At 36.2% G+C, this 13304-nt stretch overlaps 1 protein-coding gene across 1 annotated transcript; it reads right to left on the bottom strand.

The window, feature by feature from the left end:
- Positions 1-278: 278 nt before the first annotated feature.
- Positions 279-10420, bottom strand: LOC143249986 (atrial natriuretic peptide receptor 3-like). Its single transcript, XM_076500621.1, has 3 exons — positions 9153-10420; positions 4989-5070; positions 279-510 (listed from the first exon to the last, which is right to left on the bottom strand). The coding sequence occupies exons 1-3, from the start codon at positions 9934-9936 to the stop codon at positions 279-281; spliced, it is 1098 nt and encodes a 365-aa protein (XP_076356736.1). The 5' UTR covers positions 9937-10420.
- Positions 10421-13304: the final 2884 nt, after the last annotated feature.

The raw sequence follows: 13304 nt of genomic DNA, 5'->3' as shown, positions 1-13304 counted from the left end.
CTCATCGACGTCTTCATACTCTCGCACGTCTATCATCACGAGACACAGTGAACTTTTTCTCGTCTGTCTACAGCACGGCGGCCCATTGACGAAATTCCCAGCCCAAGTGCTGACGAGCAAACTCCAATCTGTCTGCACAGTAGCCAATAATACCTCTTGCAGGCCGCCTGGCCCTAAAGCGTCCTATGTGTAAACGATTTCTAATTGTTTGGGTCGACAAACTGGTTCCAATGGAATGGTGAAGAGCATTTCGCAGTGACCGAGCCGTAGTTAATTTGTTACGCAGAGCTGTAGTCACGATGTAGGGGTCCTCTTTGGCTGTTGTGCAGCGATAACAGACTTGATCTGCTCTCCTGCCATAAGAGTTTGTCTCCTAGTAGCGTCGCCAAAGGCGATTGATGACGCTTGGTGACACACCGACGCGCTGTGCCACACTCCTTTGTGTCTTGCCATCCTCCAGCATCTGGACCGCACTTGCCACCTCGTTCTCTATCAGATGGCGCCTGACTGCTTGGGTACACAAGATGAAGGTACACATTGACAAAACGAGCCGCGAAAGATCCATATTGGTGTTTGTTTCGAAAATGTATGCGGAATGCACAGTTTCACGTAACAACCTTATATAGGGTACCTTGAGTTGTATTCTCCTTGAGTGAAGTGAGTTTCGTTTGAGTTGCTTCAAACTTCACTTGCAAGCTTCAAAATACACTTGTAGACGAACGGATATGTTTTCATACATAAATTTAGTTATGACAAAAATATACTGAAATATGCACTTGTTCCTTTAATTTTTTTGAGCAGTATATATTAAACTGTAACAAACATATATATTAAAAGAAATATAAAATGTTAGTCTGTTACAGCTATAAGCTTGCATGAAAAGTATAAAGAGAGAACGAAAGGAAAAATGAAGATGAATAACGTGTCTGGCGCTAAACCTTTCTTCATGTAAAATTGCAGAATTTTCTACTATATGTCGAGGTGATTACTGCTTGTGTTCTTTATTTAGTTTGTCAAGATAATTTACGATGTATAATGCTTAGTGATTCTATATTATTCCCTAGAGATATAGACTTAAAAATTGGATAAAATTGTGCTGTTTCGTATAAGATAATGTTATACTAATATAACATTTACAAAGTAGCACTACTACAAACACACAAAGTGATTGAGTGTGAGTTGTTTATCTAAAAGAGGTCCTAAAAAGTGATTAATATCCAGTTTACGATACAGATAGCGATTATAAAGAAAATAATGTAAATGAAATTAATGAATTTTGAAAAGGGTTGTTCTTGTGAAAATAAAACGGAGGCGGAACAGTAAGTTCGTGACCCCAATTGCAAATCTATGTACACACAGGAAAAAAATCTCGCGAAAGTGGTGGTTGCACATCACGTAATAAAAAGCTTTTTCCAGTATCATATAAGCAAGAGTTCCATTATTGTATGATAATCGCAAAATCGTTCAATGTAAAGGATGCCTAGTTTTTGTCAGTGTACATTATATCTCGTAATACCTTTCATGGACAAAGTATCATCCGAACCGCTATCTCTGTTTAACATTTTTTTAACAGAAGCTTGTTATGTTTCAAAAGCAGAGTGGATAAGTAGGTTTGTAAGATAAAATCCAGGTTTTGAACTAATCAAATGCTTATTCCTGATTTTATGGTAGCCCTTATTTCGGAGTCAGAGAGAGCCATTGTAATCTGCATAGCTGTAGTAACCCAACTGATACATTGCATGGATTCAAAGAGACAGATTGTTATCCGTGTAAGGTGTAGTTGGCAATTAAACATTGAGTAAGGTGGAAGCGATTTTATGGTAGATGATTTAAAATGACTTCCAGCTGTGAGTCTACATTTAAAAAATTAAGCTCTAATGACGTTTAAATGTTAATGTATCGATTTGTATTAACAGTATACCTACGAGTTGCTGTGGTAACGTGTATGATAAAGCTACAGACTTAGCAGTCACTTCATCATTACATTGATAATGTAATGCTCTTGAAAAAGTTACCTGTTTAGCAGCAACTTTAACAATATATTTTTATATTGTTGATGTAACGCTATTGATAACAGCAAATTTAACAATATATTCGTATGGTAATAACTTAACCTCTTGATTACGTTAGCTGTTTAATAACCGCTTTAAGAATGCGTTATTAGGCTGACAGAACGTGAACTGTAGTCGGGAACGTACAAATAGATACCGTATATTCACATTCACATGCAACTCAAGGACCCTAGCGTGCTTCGTTTAACACGTCTTCCAACAAATTAATGTTTACTTAAATCAGACGGTCTAAAAGGACACGAATATTACTCTTATATAGAGATAACACTGCAATTGTAATCTTATTAAATAAAAGCTGTATACTGAAGTATATAACAGCGATAGATACAACACACATTATATACACGTGATTAATTAGAAGTGTTGCCAAGTTACCAAAACTCATCAACATCACAGATGTAGTTTTCATAACCATAAACGTAGAACATTGTTCACTGTTCTCCCTGCTTACTGTTCTCCATGTTTCAAGAGACGTTTGAACCATAGTTCTTTTTGAGTCTATACCTTCACTGTGTCGTACGATACAGGAACTGTAATTTATAATGTAACGCCCCCCAGTGGCACAGCAGTATGTCTTTTGACATACTAAGCTAGAAACACGTGTTTCGATACACGTGACTGGAAGAACACAGATAGCTCCTTGTGTAACTCTATTTAACTATAAACAAAAACAACGTGACTTTTCCAATCTGTATTGGCCAATGTTTCTACGAATAATATAATTTGACATAGAAACAAATGTTCTACAAATACTAGCCCGGCATGGCCAAGCGTGTTAAGGCGTTCGACTCGTATTCCGAGGGTCGCGGGTTCGAATCCCGGTCGTACCAAACATGCTCGCTCTTTCAGCCGTGGGAGCGTTATAATGTGACGGTCAATCCCACTATACGTTGGTAAAAGAGTAGCCCAAGAGTTGGCGGTGGGTGGTGATGACTATCTGCCTTCCCTCTAGTCTTACACTGCTAAATTAGGTACAGCGTGCGCAGGTAGCCCTCGTGTATCTTTGCGCAAAATTCAAAAACAAACTATCTAACAAATGGACAAATAAACATACTATAAAAATATCGTTTTAATAAAATTAGTATATGTCACAAATATAACATTACCAATTATATATATTATAACAGTGTTATAACGCTTTAAGTGTTATATAACACTTGGACATAGAAGAATATTCTCGAACATTTTGTTGTTATTTCATGTACTAGGAATTGCCGACATAAATATGAAATTTTTATTGTTGTGTCTTCAACAGACTCTGCAAAGAAATTTGAGTCCATAATGACGTAATAGCATGTTTAGAATGTGAATTTGAGGGCTGATGATTCTCGGTCTGTCGACTAGTCATTACCTTTAAGATTATGGAAGGATGTGCTATCAGGTACATCTGTAGGTTTGCACGAACATTTTGAAATAAACAAAGAAGCCACACGTGCTGAGGAATCCTTCACAGTATCTTCTGTGTCATCTAAATAACGACAGAAAGTACCTAGAGAAGATATTAAAGGTGTGCGTGTGTGCCTTCTTATAGCAAAGCCACATCGGGCTATCTGTTGAGTCTACCGAGGGGATATGAACCCCTGAGTTTAGCGTTGTAAGTCCGTAGACTTACCCCTGTAAGAGAGAGGGATTGAAATAGACAAACCAGCATTGGTTGTCACATTTCATTTTTTATCTTATTGAGCCTTCTTTACACGAAATGTCACTTCTAAAGGATCGGAAATTCATTGATCAAACTTGCTGAACTGGCGAATGGAAAAAAACTAAGTGGACAACACAATTTATTGTTCAAATGATAATACAAACATAAAGAATAATCGGGTGAATATTATTAACTGTTAAATTTATGAGTGAAAAAAACACATTAAAAACGTTAGCCATAAGAAATTCAAGATATCCATCACAATTCTATGTAATTTTCAATGTTCACACAGAAAATTATAGAGCTGTTCGAGTTGTGTGAACGTAGTGTTAACTCTATGAATTTCACAATGTTAAAATCTATTTCCGTTAGTGTTAAATATTTCTATTGTTTCTATGACGTCGTATGAGAAAGACATGATGTCAACGAGTCCTACCATGACAACAGACCAGTCCACTGCTAACGGTTCCTGATTATATTTTACGGGCATATTTGTTTGTTTGTTTTGGAATTTCGCACAAAGCTACTCGAGGGCTATCTGTGCTAGCCGTCCCTAATTTAGCAGTGTAAGACTAGAGGGAAGGCAGCTAGTCATCACCACCCACCGCCAACTCTTGGGCTACTCTTTTACCAACGAATAGTGGGATTGACCGTAACATTATAACGCACCCACGGCTGGGAGGGCGAGCATGTTTGGCGCGACGCGGACGCGAACCCGCGACCCTTGGATTACGAGTCGCACGCCTTACGCGCTAGGCCATGCCAGGCCTTACGGGTATATTAAAGCTATCTCTATCTTATAATGTTTCCTATTCTATTTTACCTAATGTGGATTGTTATTGTAGATAACGTACCATAGATTACAGTTTTATCTAATCCTGGTATCTACAACTACATCGGGTTTCGAATTGAGTCAGCAACAACAAAACTTGCATCTACGGTTGTACCCTGTCTTGCAGCCACAGTTTTTGAGTTTCTGGCGATTTGTTGCAATTGGCTGAAGTGTTCCAAATTTAATCCTGTTTAGTCTATTCTCAGACAAACTGTTGCTTTTCCACATATATATATATATTACACATGATAGGCGAGTTGCTCTGGATGTTACATCAAAGCTGATTGGGTTTGTGGCATAGAATCATAATGTATCTGCCAACAAGATCTAGACTTACAGTTTTGACATATTTAGCTGTTCTGAACCCATCAAGCATGGTAATTACAAACTTCCAAAATACAGCTGAATCTTAATCATCAACCGTTAGCGAGAATTGGTTAACTTTAATAAATCTGCCTCTTGCTTCATCATATACTTTCCAGGTTTTCCATGCCGTTTCTTACCTCTGCCACGGAACACATATCCTAGAGAAGTGACATAGCAGTTATAACTGTGACTACAGCACCTGTGCCATTGGCATCAATCATGGCAACTCTGTTGCTTTACAGTGTGGCATGTTACGCTTGCACCAAAATATGGGTGTCCCACTTTGCTATATTGATTGTGTTTTATGCCACTTCTAGTTTGTTTGCGTTTTGTTGGTTGGGATCACTCACTTTCAGATCCACATTACCCGCATGGAATTTGCTTTAGACTTGAGGCTAGATCCGGTACACATTATATAAACGCATTGCTCATTTTCTTGTACGTGGTTCAAAAGGACTTTACTTTGAAAAGGATATCCTCTCTAACATAGTTTTATATATCATGGATGCACTTGGTGACAGTTTAAAAAATCTCTGCTGAACTCGTTATGATTATGGAATGTGGTTCATTGTTTGGCATTGTGACATCAGTCTTGAGTATAGATAAACTATGTTTACAGATTTAATATAACCAATAGATGCAGTTCGTAACTGTAATCAGATAATCATATACAATTCGTTAATATAATCTCATCCTAATATGATTGGACTGAAAAAATAGGGACATTTGAAGACAACAGAATTAGTTTCAGCGTAGTCAGAAGAATAGATATGACAATACTAGCACTCAAGCCAGTGCAGTTTGGTAACACTACTTTCCAACAATGGTTTTTATAGTATGTTGCTTAGCAACAAAAGTATAACCTACTGTTGTTATTAGTCTGTATACTGAAAGTATAAGGTGAAATGTATAGACAAGAAAACTGGAAAAAAATATTTTTGTTGATAAATTTCTTTCTATGAAAAATGTTCGTGGTATAAAAGAAAATAGCTCAGTTCAGAACGGATTCAACTTTAAAATGGAATCTATATTTTCAGTTTCATCTATTTCTTTATGTACTTGGCTTTAGGTTATGTTATCCATCCATCTGTGTTGCCGAAGTGGAGAAAACGGTTGACTTAAGAAATAAAACCAAAATTCTTCAAATAAGCATGTTATTTAAGTTAGCTTTTAAAGCCAATTGGTGTTCTTTTCTTATTGAATCTTTTTCTACTAGTTTTATTTTTATTAATTTGTGTTCGTTAGTTTCTTTATGATTATGGTTTGCAATGGTATTTGGTAACAATGTTACCCGTAAATTTATAAAAGTAATACTACAGAGTAGAGAACAAAGTTTGTTACTTTTTGAAATTCGCGCAAAGCTACACGAGGGCTATCAGTGCCAGTCGCCCCTCATTTAGCAGTATAAGACAAAAAAGGAAGGCGGTTAGTCATCACCGTACACCGCCAATTCTTGGACTACTCTTTTATCAATGAAGTCTAGGATTGACCGTAACATATAACGGTATATGTTTTCGGTATTTGCTCATTCTGGTGTTTGGCAAGCCTGCATGGCTTTGACGTTACTGGGTTGGGTTGTTAATCAAATACGTTTCAAAATATGATGCCCCTGAGCACTCTTTGTCTTTTCAGGTACAGGTGCATTATAACAGTGCCTGTCAACCTCGTCATTCGAATGAAATAGTCGAACACTTTTATTATTTACCTTTTCTTTTGGTAGTTAAAAATTAGTAACAGCTCCATGCGAAACCTAGAAGACTCTAATATGGCCGTTTAGACGAAGTGCACATAAGTTCTACTGAAATTGGTGTTTGATAGTAATGATATGTTATTAGCGAACAGTGAAGACGTTATTTTATTATTGTTCGAGTCTTTATTGTACTGCTAATTATACTATTAGAAATCCTCATCGTTCATCTTCTGAAACTTAAAGAAACACATCAGTTCGGTTTTTATAGAGCAAAATAAAACCTGTTAGCCACATTTCTTCTTAAAACAGGTAACTGAACATCAATTGTATAAAAGTGTTTCGTTTTACTTCACTAATAAACTATGTTTCTACTTTTATACCACACTACATAAACAGAATTGATATCAAAAAATGCCTTTTTCTTTCACACCGATTGTATAAAAGTTATTTGTTTCACTTGCTTAACAAGGGATAACTGTACTTTTCAACACACTATACGAACAGTATTGATATAAAAATGTCGGCCCGGCATGGCCAGGTGGGTTAAGGCTTCGACTCGTAATCTGAGGGTCGCGGGTTCGAATTCCCATCGCACCAAACATGCTCGCCCTTTCAATCGTGGGGGGCGTTATAAAGTAACGGTCAATCCCATTGTTCGTTGGTAAAATAGTAGCCCAAGAGTTGGCTGTGGGTGGTGATGACTAGCTGTTTTCTCTCTAGTCTTACACTGCTAAATTAGGGACGGCTAACGCAGATAGCCCTTGTGTAGCTTTGCCCGAAATTCAAACCAAACCTTTTAGTATAAGAGACACAAGCTGGCGTCCCTCAAGGAGGAGTGGTTAGACCTATTATCTTCACCATGTATGTAAATAATATGCCACTCAAAGATCCAAACCATGGATACGCGTCACAGTTCGTTGATGATGTAGCAATTTGGAAAAGTGCACCTACACCACAAATAGCAGCCCCTACCTTACAACCACAACTAAACAGATTATGTGAATATTGTGAAAAATATAGAATTAAAATAAATACAGCGAAGACACAATTTATAATATTTTCAAAATCAACGAAACATCAAAAAGTTCAACCTCAGATCTACATGAACGGAGAGCTTCTCCAAGCTGCTACTTCTGCAAAATTTTTAGGGTTAACATATGATTCGAAACTTACATGGATAAAACATGTAAATAACATAAAAAACTAAAATTTGGGAAAGAATAAACTATGCTGGGAGTCTAACTGGTAAAAGATACGGAACAACACCAGAAAACATCATTAAAATATACAAGTCATACATTAGACCTGTAATAGACTATGCAGCTCCTGCACGGATCAATGTAAGTGTAAAATAAATACAAACCAAACTCCAAACATTACAGAATACACTAATTACATCAGCATACAGAGTACCTAAAACCACTTCATTGAAGTTCATGCATAATTACTCAAACACACAAACAATACCAGATAGACTTCTACATAGTAGAATAAAATATTTTGATAAAAATTGGCGAAAAAAATGAGTTGTTATGCGAACTAGACAGGTATTGCATATATGATGAAGAGAGACCTGAACACATCTCCCCGAGACGTTCTAGACTTATTTAAAAAAAATAAATAAAAAATGAAAGAAGAATATAAATGGACATTGTCCTGAAAAGGACCAGATTTAAAGTTATGCTATTACTTCAGCCATTTTGTATTTACTCTAAATATATTAATTAGTCCATTCCAACTAAGTAATGGAAGGAGGAAGAGGTCTAGTGCACCTGACCCTCCTGGATATACAAATATATATACCCAAATATCAGAGAAAGAGACAAAATCGATGCTTAAAAGTAAATGTTCAAAATTATAATTTTTTGAATATTTGGTGTCTAAAGTTTCTGGAAACGATATCAAGTAGCACTAAAGAAACCAGATTTGAAAAAGCGTCAGTATATAATTAACTAGGCCTAACATTTGATGACGAGGAACCTATATTTTAGAAAATAAAAGTTTTGAGAAGGCGTAAATGAGTAACGAAAAATATATTATTATAAATGTACGAGAAAACTGGAAGAAAACTGAAAACCAGATTGATCAACAAAAAAAAAACAAAACCCTCCTAGGTTTACCACTATAACAACTAAGAAAATCTTAGTACATCTATATAATACATTATAATTTTCTATAAAAAATCTCACAAGAATAACAGCACATTAAAGAAGTTATTGTCTTAAATGAAGAGAACAACCTAACTCCAAATCAATATCCTAGAATACCAGGGTACCTATAGTGGACTGTGAAGGAATATTCGATCGTGTGGCCTCTTTGTTGTATATATGTATATATACGTAATTCTGTAAACGGCATGTATTTGAGAATTACATAATCTTATTAAAACGTTGTACATTTATAATAAAGGTTTTCTGTAGTCACTGAAGTCGTATCGAAACGTTTATAAGCCTAATATTGTATATTTTAGGGTACTTATGTACAACCCAGTTAAAGTAACTGTTTGTGAGCGATTGTCATCTGTGAGAAATATTAAATAAAACAACTTACTGCGAGCTTGTGTTGAGATGTCCCAAAGAAGTCTGTAAAAGTCTCTTTCTTCCGGTTTTGTTTCATCAAAGGCTACATGGAAGGACTGACGTCCTAGAGCTGTGAACACAGCTCCTAAGGTGAAGAAACAGTTCGAATGACCAAGTGACTGGTCTCGGAAGTCATGAAACAACAGAGCTACCGTTTTCCAGTGGAACTTCCGCAACAACTTCAGGAAGAGTTCTCCTATCTGTGAGAAGGACCCGTTCATGCGGGTCATGAGTCGATAATGGGGATTTTTGGCATCAAAGTTGTTGTTCTGACCTCCGACCGTTAGAAGAGGCAGGTTCCACGCAGCTGAATACCGAGCCACTGGAGCCAGGGCGTAAGTACAGAGAGGGCCAAGAAAGACATCAACCACTCCAGAAACGTAGAAATCGAAAGCTGCGAGGGGTCCTTCGGTGGAAGAGCATAACGTGTCTTTGTAAATCGGTTGAATTAAACGACCTTCGATACTATCTAAACCTTGTGCCTTCAAGGTCTGGATAGCGTACAAGACACCTGGAACGACTTTATGTAGTGAATACGGTAAAGTATCGTTATTTGGAGCTAGGACTACAATATTTACAGTAGGTGGATTTTTCTGCCTTTCATGGATAGACTCGTGCCGTATGAATGCGGCATGTTTACTTCGAATTATTGAAATTGGTCCGTCGACGTTATTTTCTGAAGAAATCCCTTGTAAAACAAAAATAACGAAGTAATTCAAAATGTTAGTAAACAAGGAAGTGATGAACCGCACCATAGCTATACGAGACGGCAGTTCGTAATTAGGCTTTAATAATTGTTATTTTGTTTCCAAAAGTAACATAATAATAGTGTAGTTCCGTATTCTATAGTACCTAAAAACTGTGTGTATAACAATGCAAAAGTACACGATTTCAGAATCACTTTCAAGTTAGTTTCGCTAAAGTCCCAGTTCTGTAAATAACCCTTTCAAAATCTTCTGAATATATAACGACTTATTCACATACCTAAAATATCCACGGCCGTAATAACGTGTCAGTTCGCTAAGGGTTTATTAGATATTTATGTTATAAAAGTTATTTCCGCTAAATATGCTTACCTTTCCAAAACACTTTTAACGTAACAAGCTTCTTAGCATATGTTACTTGATATAGTATACGTTTACTTCATGGAAAGTGTAATTTAGAACAGCAAAACAACTTCCTTGAATACTCTCCAAATACGTAAAAAAGGAGGCCCCAGTGAGGAACTGCTCCACAGATCTCACCACACCGAGTGCAGTAGAAGTAGCTCGTGCAGTGATTATACATTACCTGAAAGTATCCGGGGAGAAGCTCGAGAGATTTGACGTCATTCAACTCGTCACAAGCCACACCTACATTCTATTCCAAGTAAAAAAAAAACAACAAACAGATGTTTTATGAGTCTTTGTTGTTTTTCGCTTTCGGAAGAAACAAAATAAGCTTTGAGACCAACGCAATTGAATTTATTGAATGGAAGACACCAACACAGCACCAAGCTCATTCATGAGTTTTTCGTTAAGCGGAAGGCAGTATGGATAAAAAATTCATTCTCGTCTGACGATTGGTTTAGTTTGTTTTGAAATTCGCGCAAAGCTACACGAAGTTTATCTGCGTTAGCCGTCCTTAGTTTAGCTGTGTAAGATCAGAGGGAAGGCAGCTAGTCATCACCACCCATATCCACCTCTTGGGCTACTCTTTTACCAACGAATAGTGGGATTAACCGTCAATTTATAACGCTCCCAAGGTTAAAAGGACTAGCATGTTTGGTGTGACGAGATTCGAATCTGTGGCTCTCGGATTACGAGTCGAGTGTCTTAACCACCTGGTTATTCCGAGCCCTCGTCTGACGACGAATTTATAAATGGATTTGGTACATCGCTTTTGCTAAATATACACTGGAGCTGGTATAAAGTTTATTTTAGGGAAAGGAAGATAAACGATTTTATCCAGTTATAATATTCAAACTAATATAATTACGATTAAATCTGTGTTATGAGTTATTAAATAATTTCTATTGATTGCATTCCCAATAAAGTAAGGAAAATGAAAATCATCATTTTATTAAACATCTAAAGAAGAAAAGTGAAGCGACATCTGAAGTTTATAAATTTAGTTACAGTTGTCTGAAGTTCATGTCTCTCTTTTATTTATATTCATTTAAAGTTGATAGTAGCAACATTTAAATAATTTATAAACTTTGACTCTTAGGAACAAATCATATATATGTTATAAACTTTGACTCCAAGGATCTATTCATATATTTTCCCAATTTGAGCTACAATTCTCGACTCCAAGGATCTAATAATATATTTTGCCAATATGTTATAAACTTTAACTCCAAGGAACTAATCATATATTTTGCCAATATGTTATAAACTTTGACTCTAGGGATTTAATCATATATTTTACCAATATGTGCTACAACACTCGTCTTCAAGGAACTAATCATATAATTTCCCAATATATGTTATACACCTTGACTCCAATAAACTAATCATACATTTTCCCATAACGCGCTTTAATTCTCGACTCTAAGGAACTAATAATATATTTTCCCAATATATGTTATAAATTTTGGCTCCAAAAAACTAATCATATATTTTTCCAATATGCGCTTCAATTCTCGACTCCAAGGAACCAATCATCTATTTTCTCAGTATGTGTTTTAAACCTTGATTCCAAAGAACTAATAGTATATTTTCCCAATAAACTGACTACAAAAACCCAGAAGTGCCACCCATGTTTAGAAGAAAAATAGATTTTTTCGTAATCACATCTTGTTAAGAAAACAAGAAAAAAAATGTAGAAGCGTAATTAGCTTACGATGGCACTGATTAATAATCGTTTATATACATATTTATATGGTAGAAAAAAAACGAAAAACATGTTTTATATGTATGTTAAACATGATAATCAATATTGATCATGAACCTTGAAAAACGAAACAATGATGTTGAATTTCCTCCTAAGTGACTAGAAGTGGATTCAAAGACAACCAGCTTTCACAAAGTTACATAAGAGTCTTGAACCTTTAGGTTAGGGTAAAGTTACTAACGTAATACATTGTACAGGTATTTGTTCCAGACTCTCATTCTTTCTCTGCCTTAAATTACCATCTAGTCACCACTCTTCAGTTTGTTGTTGAATATTTAGTAATGTTGAACTGCGCAGAAATGTTGTAGAAATTCTAATGATTTCTGTATTACTAGACGATATACTGAATAGGCAACTTAAATTAACTGACCCACGAACTGGTTCAACTAACTTAATGTTGTTTTTATAAGATAATTGGACCTAGTGTTGCTTTTCACAGTTTTTGTGCAGGACAGTGCAAAACAAAAAACAGTTATAGAAGTGATGTTATAATAAATAGCAAAATGCACTATGTTTCGGTAGAAAAAAAATCACCGTCCGTTTTCTACACAGCTATTGTATGATTTTTAACTTAGCGTAGGCAATATTTACTGTTGTATTTTGTGATTGATATAAACCTTGTCACCCCTCTAGCGGTACTGATACGCAAGTTACCCTTCTGACAATTAACAAAACAGTGATCTAACTCATACGTGACAATTGAAACACAGTTTAAAACTAAAACTGGATGTTAAAACGGTGGATCTGAGAGGCTACGTATATTCTCTGTGAGCCATTTTCGTAAGATGTGTTGTATCTTTGAATTACATTGTTTGTACCTTTACTGTGAGGATGAATTGATAAAGTATAAAAAAAAGAGTCATATTAATCGTCGATTGGAAAACAATTTTAAAAAACTATTAAACAGATTTGCTACATCTGATTACAGTGTCTGATCACCTAAGCAGATTGGCTATGTTTGATTACAGTGCTGCGCTCAATACGCAGTCAGAGACTCAGGGTGCTCTTCCCGCCTTATCTCAATTTTCAGCCACTTTGAATATGAGTAAAATGGACTGCCTCTTAGATAATGGATTTCTGTAAAGGTACAGGCCCGGCATGGCCTAGCGCGTAAGGCGTGCGACTCGTAATCCGAGGCTCGCGGGTTCGCGACCGCGTCGCGCTAAACATGCTCGCCCTCCCAGCCGTGGGGGTGTATAATGTGACGGTCAATCCCACTATTCGTTGGTAAAAGAGTAGCCCAAGAGTT

Source organism: Tachypleus tridentatus, chromosome 4 (assembly GCF_004210375.1).
Source record: "Tachypleus tridentatus isolate NWPU-2018 chromosome 4, ASM421037v1, whole genome shotgun sequence".
In the NCBI taxonomy this organism is placed as follows: Eukaryota; Metazoa; Arthropoda; class Merostomata; order Xiphosura; family Limulidae; genus Tachypleus; species Tachypleus tridentatus.
This window is presented reverse-complemented; position numbering and strand designations above follow the sequence as displayed.